Source organism: Sphaeramia orbicularis, chromosome 15 (genome assembly GCF_902148855.1).
Source record: "Sphaeramia orbicularis chromosome 15, fSphaOr1.1, whole genome shotgun sequence".
NCBI classification, from domain to species: Eukaryota; Metazoa; Chordata; class Actinopteri; order Kurtiformes; family Apogonidae; genus Sphaeramia; species Sphaeramia orbicularis.
This window is the reverse complement of record NC_043971.1, coordinates 21398652-21421919: the sequence shown is the minus strand read 5'-3', so window position 1 is coordinate 21421919 and position 23268 is coordinate 21398652. Positions and strand designations below refer to the sequence as shown.

General features: G+C 32.9%; 1 protein-coding gene and 1 long non-coding RNA gene across 2 annotated transcripts in view; both read left to right on the top strand.

Annotated features, from left to right (window-relative positions):
• eys (eyes shut homolog) overlaps window positions 1-23268 on the top strand; it is a 348044-nt gene that overhangs the window by 78392 nt on the left and 246384 nt on the right. The window contains 3 exon segments of the mRNA XM_030156655.1: window positions 7044-7166; window positions 16560-16673; window positions 22749-22871. Of these exon segments, the coding sequence (XP_030012515.1) occupies window positions 7044-7166; window positions 16560-16673; window positions 22749-22871 (360 nt within the window).
• Window positions 15041-15218, top strand: LOC115434620 (uncharacterized). The gene is made up of 2 exons (XR_003937561.1): window positions 15041-15146; window positions 15184-15218. It is a non-coding gene; the product is annotated as an uncharacterized LOC115434620 (long non-coding RNA).

The following is a 23268-nucleotide window of genomic DNA, read 5'->3' as shown; positions in this document are numbered from 1 at the left end:
TATGGAGTATGGTGCTGATCCATCCTGCTTATGTTACATGAATACATACATTAACCCTTTCATGCATAGGTCACTACAGTGGACAGTTATTCTACAGCTGTTCTCTTGTATATTAATAGGTTTTGTTGTTTTAGTTCCATATCAGCCAACACAGTGGACACTTATGCATCATCCCATACACTGACATTCAGACCATTACTGTAACTGTGCTGTTCTTGATAAACCTGATCTGCAGTGACATGTTTGAGTGTAAATCAATTATTTGTTAGACAAAAATGGGTTTTTTTTGCATATTATCTCCATGAAGTGAGTAATTACTAGCATTAGAATATGTTGAGATGTGAGAAAACATCAGATTAGCAGCATTAAAAATGTTTTTATTTCATTGTTTTCATATCACTTTCTGATATTTGGTTTTAAACATGGTTCTTTACTTCAAAAATTAAATGCATGGATATTTTTGGAACACCATAGAAAAAAAACCCTCAATCACATTGTTTTTTTCATGGCTAAGGAGGAATAAAAACTCTCAAAAAATAAATCTTGACTCAGGTTCTCACAATTCATGCATGAAAGGGTTAAGAATGTCACATGTCCCTTTTTAAATCAGCAGTTGTCTAATAATAAGCATTTTTATAAACAAATAACAATTCTATATTGTTATTTACTCTTTAGTATGATGATAAACTATACAAGAAATAATTCTGATTCTAGTTTTTGCACAGGGATCATTTGTGGAAACGGTGACATGGCTGCCGAGCATCAGTATGATGGGATCCGTAACAACCATGTCACATCCGTCCACTGCCACATTTTGTGTTTTTGTGTCAGCTGTTATTGTTTTAGATCCACAATACTAACATTTATGAATAAGAGGATAATTAGCAATAGTAAGTATATAAGTTTATTACTAATAAAGTACAGGTACTGACCAGATCATCATGGGTAATGTCACGTCCGTCCATCAGCCAAAGTTTTCACATACACGTGCTATTCAAAATCCAATATTTCTGAAAATATAGCTTCCACTGTCAAATAATATCAGTAGTCTGTGCACAAATGTATTAGCATTATTTCAACACAGTTCTATGCATTTCTTACAACTTTTTTTTTTTTTGACAAAAATGGCCAATCATTTGACCCCCTAAGTAAATTTTAGCCGATATTCATAAATAAGTTATTGCTCAGATATGTAGTGCACATACAGGTATGAAATTATTGCACCATGTAGCTTATTACTCTGACAGATATTACTGATTGTTTAGCAATCTGATGGATGTTGGGATGAATGCGTTTTTGTAGCAGTTGATTAACTAAAAAAATTGATTAGTAAAGACTATTCTGGTTAAGATTCTATTCTAGCAAAGACAAAAACGGGCAATGGTGGTGACTCTGGGTAATTGAAAATAAAGAAAATTGGGCTTTAGATACAGATCAAAAATCTAAGCTAAAAACAAATGTGGGCCCATGTGATAGTCCAGTGAATATTTGTATTATGTTTAGTAAATTTTAGGTATGTGGGTGCTTGTATGAAACTGGGTTCATTTTGGTACCTGACACTTTGCCAGCTTTTTAGACCCAATAATAAAAGAGAAGTTTAGTCATATTTCCCCCCAGGATGTACCTAATGATGACCTCAGATAAATGCAAAAAAATTATTATACTCTTGGTCTGAGCCATCCCAAAATTAATGAATTTTTAATAATATATTGGGGCCAAAAATAGGACCAAAATTAGGACAGGAAAAGCTACCTAGGTGTCAGTGGATTTTATCTTGAAAGTATCACTTGAAATGGTCTTACATAGACACTGGGTTAAATTTGACGATCCTAGTGGTTTTTCTAATCCAGACCAAGGTTATAATAGTTTTGGATTTTTCATTATAGTTTAGTTTTATTTAGTTTTGACTTTTTTTCCCCTCTAAATCAGTTAGCTTTAATTCGTTTTTAGAGCAGGTTTGCTAGTTTTTATTAGTTTTCAGTTTTTTCTAAATGCTTAGTTTAGTTTAGTTTTAGTATTAATTTTAGTTTTGTCAAATCTTTTGTTTTCTTTGCCGTCGTATTCACATAAATCCCATACAGGACTCTGCTGCTTTAGTTTCCACGTTTCCAGGTAGAGTTTGGACTAGAAGACGACTCTAAACGACAAGTGACGAGAAGTGTCGTATGGTGCCGCTAGCTAAAATTGCTAGAGCAAAATAAATCAATTTCGTATCAATCCGACATTGACGAAGACGAAAACGAAGGGAATTTTATCCATAATTTTTATACGTTTTAGTTAGTTTTGTAAGCACACAATACAGTTTCAGTTACTTATTGTTTTTTCTTTTAATTATAGTTTTATTTATTTCAGTTAACGAAAATGTTTTTTCAGTTCTAGTTTTTGTCATTTCATTACTTTTCATTAACGATAAGAACCTTTATCCAGACATGGGTTTTTCATGAATCTCAGTCTCATTCTAGGTCTTGTATGTAAACCATCGTGTCCACTGGCATTACATGCAGAACCTGCGATTTTGCAACAGTGGTAATTTTTGTGAAACACTCTGCCTTGCATAATTAATTCCCAAAATGTACTTGTGAGGGAATAAAGAGATATTCAAAATAGTAGCGTGTAATTTTCGTGTCCTTTTGACCGAGTTACATGCAGATTTTTGTGTTAAATATAATGAAAAATAATGTAAAAATATATTGTATCTGAAAAAATAGTTTCTCTTTTATCTCAGGAAGTATTATTTTAAGAATAGACTCAAAGTGCTTCCAAACTTGCTTCAAAACATTAGTCCCCATCTGGTTTGAATTTTTAGCCCCCATGTTCACCAGTTTCGTAGAAGCGCCCATATAATACGGTAAGGGGCAGTTAAAAGAATTGCAAAATGCCTTATCTTTATCTGCGATTATTATTATCTAGTTTGGCCTAGAAGGTTGGAGAAGCATCTTGTGACTGAAAGGTCACTGGTTGAATTCCCCAGACTGACAGAGAAATTGTTGGCTGATCTGCCCTTGAGCAAGGCACTGACCCGACCGTTTGCTCACCGGGTGCTTGACATGGTAGCCCACTGCGGTTATTCTGCAGTGTGTGGGTTAAATGCAAAGGGTCACAGTGTGTTTTCTATGATTCTTCTTTGTGCTGTAATCACCTACATTTCCTGCCTAGTAAAGCTATAAACTGTCAACACGTCTTTGGCTGAAAATTTGAGTATTGATTTCAATACAAGAAACATTAAGAATTCACAGACATTTATTTGCTATAACATAGACATAAAGTTTGATTTGTCATATTTGCAAGTTATATTTTATTCAGATGAAGGCAGCCACAGATGGAAAAAAAATCCATAAACCTTAAATAGATAAAACAACTGGTCTCACAATATGAAAAACAGGCCATTTTTTTTCCAATTTATTTCCATTCTGTGAAAAAAACAAAACAAAACTGACAATCCAACCATTTAAAATTTGACTCATTCCCTTCTAGCCATGAATTATTAAAAAAAAAAAGTGTGCATTTTAATTTTGACTTTTGTGTTTTAAAATGACAATTTTTTTTTTTTTTTCAATATTTAATTTTAATTTCTAAAAAGCAAATACAGACCATGAACCACCGGTGCTGTAGGTTTCATACCTGTCCAGCACATAAACTAAGTGTCATTAGTTTTATTACACTGACTTGCGCCTGATTTGGTCATTTTTATCAATATGAAGTTCAGTTCTTCAGCTCAGTGAAGCAGCCACAACCTTGTTGATGAGAGATAACTAAATATGCTGACGAACAGCAGTTTTCCGAGCCAAGGAGTGGTTATGACCCACAGCTGTTATAATTATCCACCAAACGCCAGCGCGTGGAGTCGTGTCTTTACTGCATGCAACAACATCATGGTGTATTTTGTTACTTGGAAAACACAGAGTTTCACTTTCTGTGTGTTTTTGCAGTAGATTTGAGCTGAGCCTTTTCTAGCTGTCAGATAGAACAGGAAGTCCCATTTGGAGATGGTGACACTGTAAATGTGACATTCCTTCATGCAACATTAAGCTCAGAGTGAATTGCATGCACAATTGGTTATTAAACACTTCTGAAACACTCTGTTGGAGGCAATAGCTGTCCATTAACTAGTCAAGGCAATACATTATATGACGGGAAAAGGGTAGTTGGAAGGTCATCAAACATCCAGACGGATGTGTTGATATAAAGTGTTCTGGTCCCAATACAGATACAATGTAAAGAATGTAGCTAATTCAGTCTAAAATGAATACATAATCTAATACACAGGTGTCAAACATGCGGCCCGGGGGCCAAATCTGGCCCGCTAAAGGGTCCAGTCTGACCCCTGGAATGAATTTGTGAAATGCAAATGTAGCGGCTGTACAGATGCGTTGCCAAAGAGTTTTTTCCACACAACCTTTTTTTTTTCTTGTTCACCAGTTTATTCTGGCACACTGGCACACATACAAAAAAAAAACATACGTTAAATGAAAACCCTGCAGTCCGTCTTGAGGCAGGAGAGAATGACAAAACTGCTGCTTTTTAACTAACATTGTAAATATAAAGTAAATAAAATACATACCTGGCACATATACAAAAAAAAAACATACGTTAAATGAAAACCCTGCAGTCCGTCTTGAGGCAAAAAATAAATAAAAAAATAAAAATGAAAATCACAGTTAGCTAACTCCACGCACATACACAAAGAACATTGCAATTAAAAAAAAAAACATACTCAACAGAAAGCCAATCATGACACCAACACAACGGCACACAACACCTATTCAAATATGACATAAAGAAAATTTTTAAAAAAGTAAAATAAAGACAGGACCAATATGCGTGCACTCACCAGGAGACAGCGACAAAACTGCTGCTATCTCCTGGGGTGCACGACCCCAATTTGCAGGGGTGTGGGGTTCACGTCCCCAAAATAAAATTGGAATTAACACAACAAAAGTCAGCAATGGGAAGTGGAATCCTACACTATATACCTAAACTCTGTTACACAAAAATTACATTTACATTTATGCATTTGGCAGATGCTTTTTTCCAAAGCGACTTACAGGGGAAAACCAATCAAATCACTCGATCAATCAAATTTTATTTATATAGCGCCAGATCACAACAAAAAGTTATCTCATCACACTTTATATATAGAGTCGGTCAAAACCAGACTCTAAGCCAGTTTACAGAAACCTAACAGAAATTACACTGAAGACATTAATCATTTTAGTCCAGGTTCCACATACAGACCAATTTAATCTCAAGTGGGTCGGATCAGTAAAATACTATCATAATAACCTATAAATGATCACAACTCCACATTTTTGTCCTTGTAAATGTAAATATTTTCATGTCATTTTACTGTATTTACACTAAAACAAACTATCATTTCACAAAAACACAAATAACCTGAAAAAATTGAACATTTTAAAATGTCTGAAGTGGAAGTTTACCAATATTCTGCCTGTTATTAAATCTTTTCTGTATTTGTTGATCCACTGTGAACTGTAAGTTGTAATTTACACGTTTAAATGATAAACGGAAACATAATATTGTTAAAATTGCACGTAGTTTTCTTAAGAAATTTCAGTTTGTTCATGTTATTCACATCGTTTTAAAGGATAGTGGGTAGATTTAAACATTTTCATCGCATAATTTTACTTTTTTCACTCTAAAACATGGAGGAAAGTTTGGAGATGACATTATTTACATGTTATTATGTTATTATTTCCACTGCAGATCAAATTTGGCTGAATGTGGCCCCTGAACTAAAATGAGTTTGACACCCCTGATCTAACAGCCTTTGAAAGGAGATAAAAATGGGGTCACAATTCAGGAACCAGGAATGTGCGGTTTTTATTTTTATTTTATTTTATTGTATTTCTGTTTTTATTTTTTATTTTATTGTATTTCAAATTTCATCTTATTTCTTGCACTTCAAAAATTCTACGCATAATCAAATATTTTAATATGCGCTGCTTTTATTTTTATTTTTATTTTATTGTATTTCTCTCAAATTTCATCTTATTTCTTGCACTTCAAAAATTCTATGCATAATCAAATATTTTAATGTGCGCTGTTTTTATATTTATTTTTATTTCATTGTATTTCTCTCAAATTTCATTTTATTTCTTGATGTATAATCAAATCTTGATGTGTTTTAATATTGTATTTTTTCAATCAATGTGAAGCACTTTGGGCTACAATTTCTATATGAAAGGTGCTATACAAATAAAGTTTATTATTATTATTAATATAAACCCTGTCTTGTGTGTATATACAAGGAGTGACATTAAGAACTTATGCTGAAAATGTTTCACTTTTTTGACGGTGAGACATACTTTGCATTCACTGACTGGACCAGATTAATTTAATGCAGACAAGGCCTCGTTCTTCCTTCTCAGACGTTAGAGTATTAGATTTTCAAGAGGGTTTTTTGTTAGTATGCATATGCAATTTAATCATTCTGCTGTTAAAATATAAATATTCTTCAGAATCCATAAAGTTAATGAATACAGCAGGCAAATGCATTTTCTAAGTCTAAAGTATCTGTCTGTGTTGTGGTGTGTGTTGTGGCTGTTGTGTGCAGACTAAGCAGTGTGATGTCACTGAAACAGAACACACAGATCTATTTTAGGATTCTCTCTTTAACTCATCTTTATTTGTACAAACACATGTAATGAGTATCGGTCTCACCATCTGTCTGTGCTTTATTTACAACAATAGATATTGACATGAGTATCTATCAGTGACAAGCAGACCTGCATTTGGTGGAGCAGATAAATGTGATATAGATCAGTTTGGTAGGGTGGGACTCTGTCAATGATTCACTCAATTAGCATACTGCATAGCAGGTAGATTGCCAGAGGAAGAATCAATACTCTCATTAATCCGCTAAAGAAAAGGTGTCTTTACCTAATAAAACATACCGCCACATAAATATCTGTTACATAATGTTTGTTACTGTCATTTTATGGATTCAGACCCTCACTTTTTAAGGTTTGGAGGATGTTTTTTTTTTTTTTCTTTTAATGTTGGTATTCTTATTTTCATTTTAGGATTCAAGGGGAAGGACTGCTCTGTGGATATTGACCTTTGCTCTTTCGGAATGTGCAGTGAACATACGATAATGTGCACTGAGACCAAGAATGGACAGAATGTATCATGTACATGTTCAAGAGGCAAGTAAGACTGTTAACCATTGCAATATTTGTCACACAGTTATATTAGCAATTGGATTAAAATGAAGTCATGCATGAGTTCTTCTGAGTATTTCAGAAACCCCTTATGTCCTATTCACTGTGTGCTGAAGAATATTTTGTTTAAAACATCTGTACTGGTTGGTCAATATACAGGGTGGGGAAGCAAAATTTACAATATTTTGAGGCAGGGATTGAAAGACAGTGTATGACCAATTAGTTTATTGAAAGTCATGAGAATTTATTTGCCACAAGAAAATTGACATAATAGAAAATGTTTTTATTCTATGTGTCCTCCTTCTTTCTCAATAACTGCCTTCACACACTTCCTGAAACTTGCGCAAGTGTTCCTCAAATATTCGGGTGACAACTTCTCCCATTCTTCTTTAATAGTATCTTCCAGACTTTCTCCTAATAGTTTTGCTCATAGTCATTCTCTTCTTTCCATTATAAACAGTCTTTATGGACACTCCAACTATTTTTGAAATCTCCTTTGGTGTGACGAGTGTATTCAGCAAATCACACACTCTTTGACGTTTGCTTTCCTGATTACTCATATGGGCAAAAGTTTCTGAAAAGGTATGGATAATAGTGTTAGGTATGATTATGACATCAATATATGTTTGGTTTCAAAACAATTGACGTAGTGCCTGCTGAGAAAAAACAACTAAATGTTCATTGTAAATTTTGCTTCCCCACCCTGTATAATTGAGGGACTTCTGAAGTCAATGGGATATGGTAACACTTCATAATAAGTACACACTATGAAGCATTAGTTAAGCATTAACAAATACTGAATTCATCATTTATAAAGCATATTTCTGACATGAATACTCATTAATATATGGTTTATCAGCACAGTTATAATGGTTTTACTAATCATTCATAATCATTCATCATTCAATCATGCAGTTTGTTTGATAATCCCATGTGCTGTGTCTTTCTTTTGTTAGAATAAGTGAAACTTTTGTGAGTCTTTAGGCATTTCCAATCTTTAAATCTCATTTGTAAATGCTTTATATGGCACAGATAGTCCACACTCTAGATGAGCTCAAACCATATACTTAATTAATGAGTAGTGAGTGCTTTATAACTACCTGAAATAATGATTTCTTGTATTAATAACTGTTTATAGGACATCTATTGGAAAATAAATGTGTGATTTAGTATAAAATACACACTGACATATTCACTTACCATTAGTACATGTCTGAATACTAAATTTTTAAATGCTGAATCCATAATTTATAAAGTATGAGAATACAATCATTAAGCACATTGCAGATGAGCTTATTAATGATGAGTAAAATCATTATAACTGTGCTGATAAACCATATATTAATGAGTATTCATGTCAGAAATATGCTATATAAATGATGAATTCAGTATTTCTTAATGCTTAACTAATGCTTCATAGTGTGTACTTATTATAAAGTTTGACAAAGTTTTACCAAAGTAACAAAAATTGAATGATTTTTACGTTCATTATGATCATATCTTTAAAAGTTCCATAGTTATTTAATTACGGAAACAATCACTTATTAATAAATAATTAATAAATGACTAGATATACTAAAATGCCGACTGAACAACCATCCAAATTTAATAACCACCTTCTAATTAGCTAAACAATAATAAAATGAGCTTATTCAAAAACTGTTTTGTTGATATAATCATGATAGATGTTTCTTTTTTGGCAATATATCAAATTTGAATGAATGAATGAATGTTTATTTCAGTTAAATACAAAATACAAAACATATACATATAAAAAAAACAACAACAAAACAAAACACATACATATTAAAAAACAAGCAAACATAAAATTAACACATTTTGTAACTGAAAAAGGAAGAAGCTGAAGCCGGAGGCTTATTTCTGCTTTTCCTATTCACATCCTTAATTCACGTCTACACCCGTAGTTGGAGCAGGTAAATACTTAAACACAAATTATACTACATTCAGTGTTATAAATCATTTTGTAATCATATTACTTTCATAGCCCTTCAGAATTTGACAAATTAAATTCTTTTTGAAACTCAACAGTGAGCTACACAATTTCACTTCATCCTTCAGTTCGTTCCATAGCTTGACACCAATAACTGAAACACTGTTATATTTAACATTTGTTCTTACTTTACATTTTTCAAACACAAACATCCCTCTTAAATTATAATGTCCTTCTCTTAACTTAAAAATTTTCTGAATACAAAAAGGAAGGTTTTTACTTTTAACGCGAAACATAAATTCCATTGTTTTTAAATATACAATATCAAAAAATTTTAGTAAACCAGATTCTACAAAAAGTGGATTACTTGATTGGAGATAACCAGCTTTGTTTATGACTCTAATAGCTTTTTTTTTTTAGTTTAATTGTCGGGTCTAAATTAGTTTTATACACATTGCCCCATATTTCCACACAGTATGACGTATATGGCATTACAAGTGAACAATACAACATATGCAAACATTTTTTGCTTAACAAGTCGCGAGTTTTATAAAGAATCGCAACAGCCTTGGACATTTTGCATTTGATATATTCTATTTGTGGTTTCCAACAGAGTTTATGGTCAATAATCACTCCCAAAAATTTTGTTTCATACACCCTTTCAATTTCAATTTCATTAATTTTCAGTTTTATATCATCATTCCCCCTAGCACCACAAAAACCATAAATTTTGTTTTATCTTCATTAAGTGATAACTTATTTACATCAAACCATTTTTTTAACTTGATCTATTCCTTTTCCACAGTTTCTAATATTTGTTTCATATTTGCTCCCGAATAAAGCAAATTAGTATCATCTGCAAATATTGTAAATTTTAACTTACTAGATGCCATAAAAATATCATTTAAATAAAGTATAAATAACTTGGGTCCCAGAACTGAACCTTGTGGGACCCCACATGTTACTTTTCTAAGTTGTGAATTTGTATTTCCAATTGATACATACTGAGACCTATTTTGTAAATAACTTTTTAACCAGTTTTGTACCACACCTCTCATAACATACATTTCACATTTCCGGAGTAACATTGAGTGATCAATTGTGTCAAATGCTTTCCTTAAATCAATAAAAACACCAACAGTATGTTGTTTCTGATCCACCGCTGCTGCTATATTTTCTGCAAATTCCATTACTACTAGAGATGTTGGTCGGTTTTTCCTAAATCCGTACTGGTGATCATTTAATATCCTATATTTATCTACGTAGTCATCTAACCTCTTTACAAACAGTTTCTCAAGAATTTTAGAAAATTGTGGGAACAGTGACACCGGTCTGTAATTTGACACCATGTGCTTATCACCATTTTTATAAATTGGAATCACTTTAGCTATTTTCATGTTTTCTGGAAAAGTGCCTGTTTGAAATGATTTGTTACATACATAAGTGAATGGTTGAAGGATACTGTTTATCACTTGTTTTATGAGTGACATATCAATGGAATTTCTATAAGTAGATTTTTTATTTAAAAAAAAAAAAAAATTAATATGGAAAATAACAAATTGTATCTGTGTCAAAGAAATCACTTTCAACTAAGTTACCCATTACAAAAACACCTCTGAAAGAAATGTGTTAATTCCAAATCACATGACCTGCTCCACATGATGTCCTTTCCTCTTGAAGAAAACACTGGCAACGCACCAAAGTTTGTTATTTCTCCTCTTTCTTAGTTATTTAATATAAAATAGTGTGTGAGTCAAGTGTGTATTTATCGCACTCTTATGTCAATTCTGTTACTACAATATCTTTATAAATAACTTTCAATTTCAATTTTACTTAATTGTATATATGATATTTATAAGAATCTTTCTGTAAAAATGCCATGTGATGTTATGGTTATGTTGATTTTAGGCCTGAAAACAGCAAAAAATATCAACTATACCTGTCAACTGTTACCCAGTGAAGGGAACTCAAAAAGTCCCTCAATTATACAGTCACAGAAAAAATTATTAGGCCATCAAAAGTCATCAAAAACAATGATTATGCAATCAAGTACTAACTCCTGTGTGTATCATGTGACTAAAACAGACAGAAAAGAAAACATGGAATCCCTAAAAGTACTGTTTTGTCAGTACAATGCCATAGATATTGATGTAAGAACTGAAGTGATTTTGTTTATTATCAAGAAAAACATGGAAAATGGATAGATATCAGCTCTGAAATTAAACTCTTATGAGCTATTTTTCTTGTTATCATTATATTTGTCCAAACAAATGTACCTTAAGTTGTACCAGGCATTAAAATGTACAAGAAACTGAAGAAAAGAAGGGGTGGTCTAATAACTTTTTCCACGACTGCGTATTGACCTCGGTGCATTAAAGATATTATGTTTCAAAACTCAGCTGACAAACTTCACCAGCACTGCAAAACTGAATGTTATTTTGGTGTCAGTCAGCCCACCGATTTACCTGCATGAGGTTGACTGTGCTACAACAGGAGCTGCCAAAGTGACAAACATAACACAGGAGAAAGTGGTAGAGACCTGCCAGTGGTGAACAGGCTTTAGGCTCTAATGCGTAGGTATCACGGTGTATACAAATGTATATAAAAGTGTGCGAGTATAAACATTTTTCCTGTCAGTTCGACCATTATTCAGTCCACCCTTCACCACAGCCGCTCCGCTATCTTTTCCAAATGAATGGCTATTACGTACAAGTTCTTGTAACCCAATCAATAACCGTAACTTCATTACTCCTGTTGCACTTATGCTCCGCAGATGTCAAAGTGAAGAATTGTGAGTGATTTCTTATGTAAATGAAAGCAACCTGCGGTGAACTGCTCTACCTTGATCACTTCTCAAGGGCAAACTGTGATGCTGCCATGTCGAGATGTTTCACGTCGACAGTCTTGGCATCCATATAATCTAATGCCTGCCAGCGTAATGTGATGCAAAACATGTTATTCACACACCCCTATAACTGTACATTATATCCCATGTCAGCCTGTTGACCTAGTATTTAGTACTAACACTAAATCATATTTGGAATTCGTTTGTAGCAGATTTTCATGTAAAAAATTGAATATAACAGTTGAATAATGTATAATAGATAATACTCTTGAATAGTATGCATAAGTATAAGGACAGTGACGTACATTTTTAAAATTTAGATTTTATATCCCACCAAAATGAACCTCAAATGAAATGATGTGATAGAAGTGTGGGTTTTAAGTGTTAATTCAAAAGGTCTGACAAACATATATCATTAACCATTAGAAATGAACCACTTTTTTTTTTTATACTTTGTTTTTATTTGTTTTTTTCAACAAACAGACAATACAACACAAAAAACACACAAACCTGGGGTCACTGGTTGAACACAAAATATTTAAATCATAGACAGCAGTAACTGAGCATTGTTTTGTTTATAGTCCAGCCATTTTCTCCAGCGCTTCATAAAGATATACAGGGTGGGGAAGCAAAATTTACAATGAACATTTAGTTGTTTTTTCTCAGCAGGCACTACGTCAATTGTTTTGAAACCAAACATATATTGATGTCATAATCATACCTTACACTATTATCCATACCTTTTCAGAAACTTTTGCCCATATGAGTAATCAGGAAAGCAAACGTCAAAGAGTGTGTGATTTGCTGAATGCACTCGTCACACCAAAGGAGATTTCAAAAATACTTGGAGTGTCCATAAAGACTGTTTATAATGGAAAGAAGAGAATGACTATGAGCAAAACTATTACGAGAAAGTCTGGAAGATACTATTAAAGAAGAATGGAAGAAGTTGTCACCCGAATATTTGAGGAACACATGCGCAAGTTTCAGGAAGTGTGTGAAGGCAGTTATTGAGAAAGAAGGAGGACACATAGAAGAAAAACATTTTCTATTATGTACATTTTCTTGTGGCAAATAAATTCCCATGACTTTCAATAAACTAATTGGTAATACACTGTCTTTCAATCCCTGCCTCAAAATATTGTAAATTTTGCTTCCCCACCCTGTATTCCTTGAGTTGTAGATAGTAAGTCAGTCTTTCCATGGAGTATATTTCCTCTAATATAGCTACCCACTAATCCACACGAGGTGCGTCCATTTTGAGCCAGTTTCTTTTAATGGCCTTTTTGGAAGCGATTATAAGAATTTTGAAGAGGTATTTGTCTTCTTTCTCTAATACATTTCCAGGTAGCAGTCCCAGCAAAAGGAATTTGGGGTCCTTAGGAATTGTTAAGGTCATAATACCCTCAGTTATTTCAAAAAGCCTTTCCCAGAAAGATTTCAATTTTATACAAGTCCAGAAAATGTGAGAGTGATTAGCAATTGCGTGCCCACACTGTCTCCAACAATATTGATGTCCCTTTACTTTAGTAGTGAACCTGGGGGGACAGAGCTTTCTCTATTGCTATCCCAACCCTCTGGAACTCTCTCCCACCTATCATCCAACACTGCTCCGACCTCAACACCATCAAATCCCTTTTAAGAACTCACTTATTTAAGATTGCTTTTAATGTTTAACTGTTTTATATTTATATACCTGCTTTCTACACCTGCTTTTATCTGTTTTTAATGTGTTTGATTTCTGTTTTATCTGCTGTATGTAAAGTGTCTTTGAGTTCCATGAAAAGCGCTATACAAATAAATCATTATTATTATTATTATTATTATTATTATTATTATTATTATTATTATTATTATTATTATTATATGCGGTGTAATAAAGAATCTGATCAGGCTTTTCCACCCAAATTCCCTCCATCTTTTAGAGCTCGTAGATGTTTGTTGTGTGTTGCACATTGTAAACCAATCACTCTCAGACAAGACAATACCCAACTCATCCTCCCATTTTGATTAGAAATGAACCACTTTTAAACCTTTTTTTTTTTTTTTTGTAATGACAAATACAAGTTTAGCGTAAAAAAGTTAAATTACATGAAAATATTTACATTTACAAACTATCCTTTAACAAAAAACCTGAACTGTCTCCATATAAGTCAGTGTAATTGAACCAATATTCTGTCTGTTCTTAAATGTGTATATTTGTAGATCCACTGTGATCTGTACATTATAATGAACATGTTTAAATGATAAACTGAGACAGAATATCAGTACAATTACACTGGTGTTTCTTAATAAGTTTCAGTTTGTTCTTGCCATTCACATTTTTTTCATACTTTTAAACCCTTTTTTAACATAGTCCCTCCATTTTTAAGAGGCTTAAAAATAATTGGAAAATTGACTGACAAGCAGCTCCGTGGTCAGATATGACCTGTCCCCTGGTTATTCTACTCTAACAAATGAAGCCAATAAAAACTGAGATTGATTCCAAATGTTTAATTTGCTTTAGTAGCTGTTCACTGGGATTTTTAACATGAGGTTGAAAGAGGTGTCAGTGCAAGTGAAGGAGGTCATTGTTCAGCTGAAAAACCAAAATGAATCTATCTGAGATGTAGGGGAAACTTTAGGAGTGGATAGATAGATAGATAGATAGATAGATAGATAGATAGATAGATAGATAGATAGATAGATAGATAGATAGATAGATAGATAGATAGATAGATAGATAGATAGATAGATAGATAGATAGATAGATAGATAGATAGATAGAATAGACAGACTTTATTAATCCTGAGGGAAATTCAAATATTCACACAGCTCAACACAAGAAGACAAAACAGACAAAACAAAACAGGCAGGTTCATAACCGGATTAACACTAACATTAAATATTAATATTAAATTAACAATTTGGTATTATTTTACAAAGAAAAAAATCCATTGGTGAGTTTTTCAACACCAAAATGCCTGTAATTGGCTTGTATTATATTATTATTATTATTATTATTATTATTATTATTATTATTATTATTATTATTATTATTAATAATAATAATAATAATAATAATAATAATAATAATAATAATAATAATAATAACTTTCATTTATATAGCACCTTTAAAAAATTAGTTTACAAAGTGTTTTGACAAACAAAGCAGAAGGGCACAACAGCAGTATATAACTGAAAAAAAAAAAAAAACAAGATGCAAGCACTAAAACATAGAAAACGACACAACACAATAAAAGAGATATGTACAGCAGACTCTAAAACATGACACTCCGAATAAAATTGAATGTATGGAAGTAGAGAGGGCAGAGAATGAATGAATATTAAAAAAAATAAATAAATGACTATCTGTAAGTTTATTAAAGAACAGACAGGCACAACAGTTGTTCCTTTTTTTCTATTATTTGATTTTTTTGTGTATTGTTTATCATTATTTTTATTATTTTTCTATTGTGTGATTTTTTATTTGTGTATTGTTTATTATTATTATTATTTTTATTTTTGTTTCATATGTTTTGTATTATGTCTGTGTCTGAAATAAACTAACCTAACCTATCAGACTTTTTAGGACAGTAATTGTACTAATTGAAAACCATATTTACACTGTTTCCCATATATTTAGAATAATGTAGTGTTCAGACACAGTCCTCTTTTCATTCCTCTTTATACACATCAGTAATCACCTTTAACCAGGTCCAATAATTACATACTGAGTCCCAGTTACACTTTATTTATCAAGAATAAATCACATTGTCACAATCGTTTCACGAGAGGAAGTAAAAAATATGTATGGGCAACGGTGCATATATGTATATTAGATTATTTCAGAATGCAGTGGAAGTTTCATTTCCTTTTCCATAAAATGTTTGCTCTCCAGAAGCTGTTGTTTCATCAAAAGCCCCTCTTGGCATGAGATAGTTTTTGCAGTGCAGCAGCTGTTTATGTTTTGTTTTTGTTCTTGTTTTTCTATAATGCTACAGTTTTATTTTAGAATGAAACTGCTTATTCTGCAGTAAGCCAGCTTCAATGGCTGTTCCTTTTTATACTCATTTTTTCCCACATTGCTATTTGTAAAGAGTATCACAAGACCCTTATGTTGTGTTCAGTCCTTAGCTGACTGTGTGAAGCATTCACATTCCACACACATAACAAATGTTCTAAGGTAGATAAGTGTCAGGTTAACCCACATAACAGCCTGTGTAGCACCGGCTATAATGTTCTTTAAGTACCGGCATGTTTGTTTTCCTTAATGGTTTGTGTTTGCTTCGCAGTAAGTCTATATACTGTGAGGTTTCCATAGTGTATAGATTGACTTTGATGGTAGAAATCACTACAATTTGACTCATTCAATGTAATAAATCACAAGGGCAATGACTGGCTCTTATTAAACATGATTAAATGATCCAGTGAGCTGAGTCTGCATGTGCCCAGCAAGCTCTTTGAATCAATACTAGCTTTGAAAACCCGCTTTTGTGTGTATAAACAAAGACATGCTGATCCTAATTGGCTGAGGAGTGAAACCAAGCAAAGGAAATCCAATAACAATGTTTTGTTTTTTCTCTTTTTTAACATGCTGCAGGGTTTGGAGGGTCATTTTGCGAAGTAAATCTCAATGAGTGTGAGTCAAAGCCATGCCAAAATGGTGGTATTTGTGTGGATGGCATTGACCTCTATCAGTGTTTCTGCTCAGAGGGTAAGTAGAATTACAATTACATCCCCCAATATTCAAGATAATGTGATTATGTGGATAATTCAGGCTGGTATTTTAAGTGCACAAACATCCAATTTTAGCCCAGGAGGTGTGACCCTGAGATTAATTAGAATCCCATTTAAAACATTTTGGCACTCGGAGCTCTTTATTACGTTGTTTGGTGGTCTTTCCCATATTGTGACAGCCAGATGGACAAACAGATGATAAGACATTGGGTTATTTTCACTGCAGCCATAAATTTTAACTGCAAAGCTTTCTTCTTCACTGGAGCCGATGTAAAAATCCTTAATGTAATTTAACATAAAATGACAGCAATGAAAATCGTCAGCACTATAGTAATGCCGGTATTATTAATATACACTTAAAAAATTACACTGGGTTACAAAAAAATGTTTTTTGCAAGTTGTCTAGGTTTTTTCAACTGAATTAGGACCATTTTGCACCGCTAAATCCAAAAATGACATCTGTTTTTCTCAGTCAGGTCAGGTTTTTTTGCTAATTTGATTTAGAAAAATTTGATCTTCTCACAAAATATAATAATTAATGCCAAAATAAGACTGGTAAGCACACTTTATGAAACTTGTCACTTGATTCCCGTTAGGTACAATGGTGCATTCACCGCAGATGTAGCAGAATACGTCAGGCTTATTTTTGCAAGATCTTCTAGTCGAAGCCATTTCATTCACCTGTAATATTGAAAAAAACATTAATCATAAATTGGCAAAAGTAAAATCTTCAGAACTCGTTTATTGCAAGAAATATGAAAGAATTTTGTATCATATGATGTGAAAATGCCTATAAATGTAAGCAAAAATGTTAAAAAGCCAATATGTAGCATAGTTCAGAAAGTTGACCTGATTGAGCAAAATTAATGTGATTTTTGGATTCAGTACACCAAAATTATCCTAAATCAGCTCAAAAAACTTAAACAATAAATTTGTTTTTTGACCAGTGTTATCTGTTGGATGAATGTAATAAAATTGTCAGTTACTATTAATTATTTGCACTGTATGGGCCCAACTTCATTTGTAAAATTTGTTTCAACATATTTTCTCAGGAAGGATTAGACTTAATGGTCTTGGGTGACATTAACCTGTTTAATTTTCATTTCATTTATTTCGTCCATGTTTTTTTTTTCATTCAATAATCATCAGGTGAACAAACATATAAACACCCATGCTCGAAAAGGAGCAGGGTGAAGAAAATCTTATATTTCCTGCCCCCTTCTAAATAATATTAGCGTTAATGGTTAGTTATACGCAACTAGCAATAAAATCCTGCTGTATAAAGTCAAATAAACCAAACAAAATACATCCAAGGACAATACAAAATGAATACAAAACCAAGTCCAGGAAGTACAAAACAAACAAAACATAAGTAAATGTATACCTGACAAAATGATGGAAAACAAGACTAAAATAAGCAAATGAATATGTCACAAGATGCAAAACAAATACGAAGCAAAATGTAAAAACGTGTAGCTGTTCATATAATCTCATTGTTCTGTCTTAATCTGTAACGATTATGGATAATTTATTTTGACAGGGTAGATATAGCAATATTTATAAGTGGTACAATGACACTATTTAATCATAGTGACTGAACAACACTAAAGTAAATTCTATCATTAGATTATAATCGGTAGTCCTGTTCTTAGATTCTTAGAGAGTCTCAAACCTTTCCTTCAGTCACAGTTCCTTACTTTTTTTTTTTTTTAATGGTTCCTTACTTTAAATTTTCCAGATGTGTCTCCACAGGCTCCACAGGTGTATTTAAGTTCTTCCATCAATGTGGTTGAAGGTGAAATCAGCCAGAACACCTGTTCTTGAAGCAGCCATTTTGAAACATCATGAGTCAATGTGGCCTTGCTTATTCTGGTGTGGGAATCTTAATGAAGTATTTGGCTTGATTATTCTTTAACAGATCTGGATAACATTGGTGCTTTAATCCTAGGTTTAGGATTAAAGTTAAGATCTGAGCTAGACAAAATGATTGCCACCTTCTGCTCTGGAGGGGTGTTGCAGATGGGATTCCTACCTAAACCCATTAGGTCAGTGTTTTTCAACCTTGGGGTCGGGACCTCACGTGGGGTCGCCTGGAATTCAAATGGGGTCGCCTGAAATTTCTAGTCGATAAAAGTTGATTGAAAAAAGATTAAAAACTTACTACTAAAAAATATATGGTAAGTTGACTAGAGTTGCAACCGATTAATTGATTAGGTGCTTGAAGCCAATGCAAAAATTCCCGATTCGATTAATCGACTCAAATTGGTTGAAGGGAAATATTCTATTGCAGTTTTCCTGAATTGAAGCTTCTTTGTGTGTCACAATAAGCGTCCGTGTGAAACACAACAGTGGAACCAATGTTTAACAGCAGAGAAATGAAGGAAACAAAGCTTTGATTCAGGAGAATTGTAGTTGAATGATTTTTTTGGATCACTTTGAGTCGATTAATCAGTTGCAGCTCTAAAGTTGACAGAGACGATCCCAACACATAAAAGACATGATATACTATGAAGCTGAAGCTGAAGCACTGTGGTACTGTTTATCTGTCAAATGTTCAGTGTGGTCAGTTTCAGATGCTGCAGCTCTTTCATAATTCATAATTTGAGTTATTGTTTGTTCAGTATTAATTGTCAGCCTTGTAAATCCAAGCTGGACTGACTGTACATATCCTGACCAAGGAAAATAAAATTCTCACTTTGTGCAGTAATCTACACCTGGCTTTTCTGCCTCCATCCATAATAATATAACAAACTATTACATAATAAAAAACAAATTAATTTTAACAAAAAAAAGTCTCAAAGTCTAAAAATTAAATTACTAATAAAAAATATGTTGTAATGATTCAATATATGTGTCATTGTAATTAAAACACCACACACTTTTACTTATAAAAATTTTTAAAAAGTGCACTATATACATTATATAGCCTAAATGTTGTCTAAAATTAATGTCTATTTGCAACATAGTATAACAAACTACTACATAATTGAAAACAAATTCATTTTAGCAAAAAAAAAAAAAAAAAAAAGTCTCCGTTTTGAATGTCTAGGATCGCCAGAAATTTGTGATGTTAAAACGGGGTCACGAGCCAAAAAAGGTTGGGAACCACTGCATTAGGTTGTGTTGGCATAAAGCATTCTTGTAGTTTTAAGGATTTTATGTCATGTTAAAACTACATGATTTAAAAATGTTTAACCCCTAAACATGAATTAATATAATAGAAGCTACATGTTATACTTACGTTGTTACAACAGACACCCATGTTGCTTTATTTGAGTGTAGATAGAAATTTTCTTTGGTAATTATAAGTCGGTCAGTAAATCTGTATAAAGGTTTGAGGTTTTGAACTGTGATGTATATCCACTGAAGAATGGCTCACTTGAGTTATTTGTCCAAAGAGTAGGAAATGAAACACATACAGAAGATTCTTTCTACTCTGTGAAGCACTCTTAGAATTGCACTTGATAAAAATAATAATAATTAGGCAGTCTATTTTATTCTTTGGATTGTAGTGGAATCCCATATCACATTTTATAAGAAATGTTTTCATCATTTCAGCCACCACAGCAGACATTTTATCTTTCTCTTTCCATCCTTAAACACCAAGAATCATCTTTCCTTCCAAATGAATACCATAAAGACCCAAACATCCACTGCTGATCAAATACATCTTCTGATCTAAAATACTTAATGATTGTTAATCCACTGATCCTATTAATACATGTAAATAATTGGTGTAAAATGCAGTTTGTCATCTTTTCATGGTCATCAGATATGACCCATTTGGATATTTAGAGGCTATGTAGTTACCATGGAAACACTGTCATCTTCTACAATCCATTCCAGTCCAACTTCATTTGTAAAGCACTTTAAAACAACCACAGTGGACCTAAGTGCTGTACAGAAAAATAAATAAAAAACAAAATAACAGAGTAAAATACAAGAATAGATTAAAAGACATAGAACAACTGTAAAAAAAAAAAAAAATAAAATAAAAATAGCTAAATAAAAATACAGAAGAATAGATAAAACCTAAATAAAAGAATAAAATACAAGAATTCAACATATAACACTGATTCACCAGTAAAACCAGTGGAGTTTGATCAATGACAGTGGATGGAGACACTTGTTTTTATGTTCAGTTATTGATATCTTTACTGAAAATGTCACTTTTTCTTCAGTTTTCTCTGTTTTGATATAATAACCTTTGAATTTACCTAGAGTTTTAATGAACATCTACATTAAATATAGGAAATTAAATATAGAAAAATACAGGTTTTACAGTGAAAAATGCAAAATACAGAGGATATTATTATAGTAAATAATGGTAAAAAAAAATGAATTTAAGAACTGCCATAAAAGTAGTACTGGGTCTTAATGGGGTAATTTTTTCTCTATTTAGCCTGTCTTTGGTGGTTTATTTGTTTGGTATGGTATTATCCCTTATCTGTGAAAATCAGGTATTTTCATATATTGAATTGACTGATCATGTAATTTTCATAAACACTCATATCTGTATTGAAAAACCTGAAAAAAAGTTTTTTTTTGTTTAGCAATATATAATTAATTGTACATAAAAACAAGCATCTTCAATCACTCTAATTTGTCAAACTATGTGAGCTTTAATGGTGAATCGATGCTTCAGAACATGTTCACTACAAAGCCTCGGAACATCCAAATGAGTCAGGTCTGATGCAAGTGAAAACCGCATTGAACTAAATTATTCAAATGTATTGATAGGAGCAGTGGTTCAAAGGTTATTAATTATTTTAGATCAGTAGATGCTTTTGTTCGCCAGGGGCTGTTTAGGTCTTTGAGGGTTAACGCATCTTTGCCCGTCTAAAGAAACATCTACGCTGCAGGAACTGTTGTTACCAAATGGATAGACCGCTTCTTGAACTCTACTATAGGCTGTTTTCTTATCTCTACACTTGATACAGTGCAGTATATCGGGACCAAATGTAGGTAACTGCCGTCATTCAATTGAGCAATGTAAAAGGATTCACCCATTTGGCACAACTGGAAAAGAATCCCGGTTCTTATCTTCTTGTTGGACAAGCTACATGTGTTTACTCTGACAGCTGTCAAAGTGTATCTCATTCTCTGCAAAGCCATACACCATAGAGTTTTGGGATAGAGTCCAAGTCAAACACAATGGGTTATTTTCCTGATTAGCAGAACATGAGCCAAAGAGCAGGACTAATCCCAGAAGTCTTTGTGTTTTACAGTGTGCGATGGTGACATAATACATTTGTAAGCTGTGAATTATATTTATATGCTTACTTCGCTTGCCATTTAGTAAAAGTTAAGAGATATTTTCTTTACATTTCTCTGATCACATATAATCATATGAATGTCTCACTGCTTCATAAACTGTCACTTGCAACATTAGACTTACGAAGGAATAAATCTTTGCTATTTTTCCAATAATTTCTTGGTCCAGTTGACATCTTACCTGTGAGACATACCTCTGATTAAACCTTGATTGCGGGTGAAGTCTGTTATGCATTTTTAATGAAGTCAGGATAATCGTCAAATTTTATGACATGGAGAGAGGTGGAAATTGGTTCCATGGTCAGTCTGAGAAATGATGAGAATTTGACCTGCACCGATGGTGCTGATAGCCAAGCATTAGTCATGGGCTTCCTGTAGCTGCAGTGTGTGACAGTGCTAATGACAGTCATTTTGTAGCGTGACCATGCGATGGAATATATTTATGGGGGGCTAAAATGCCAGAAATTGGCACCACTCACTTTTACCTTGTGACATTAACATTTTATTTTTAAAATATCAAAAGTGCTCATACAACTTGGAATTAATCATCAAGAGAAAAAATGTTAATTAGGTAGACATTTCAGACAAAGAAATCTACTTCATTTTGTCAAATGTGGAATATGATACTGAAGGGAACACTATACTTGTGTTTTCAAGTGATGATGTACATTTCATAACACCAATAAATTGCTTTTAGGCGTAATTGGATACAAATTAGTATCTCTTAACTGATGTTCACTGACATTTAAACAAGAATTTTCTTTTTGCCTCATACCAGGGTTTGGAGGGTTGAACTGTGAAATCAACTATGATGAATGTTTGCATGGATACTGTGCCAATAATTCCACATGTATTGACCTGGTAGCAGACTATGAGTGCATCTGTCCTTTGGGCTTTACTGGTGAGTTATCTGTGTCATCATCATTTTCATAGTTTAGACTTTAATGAATCTAGCGTAGATTGATGACTCTTCAACTGTGATAACCGTCAAAAATTGTCTCACTATCTACAGTATATTATTAAAGGGAAGTGGACTCTGTATTTGTGTGTGTGTCTTGGGCATCACACAAAATCTGGAAAGAGCTGACTGCTGCCATCTGGCATACTTTTTGGACAAGGAACAGACTAGCAAAAACAAGAAGTTGATAGGACCAACATTTTGGGAGATATTAGTCATTTTAGAATACAATAGCCTTACATTCACATTGCTATGCCCAGAATCATAGAACCATAGAATTGAAGTGGGTTACCTAGCAACAGATAAACAATAGGGCCACATTGCCATGGTGTCCAATTTC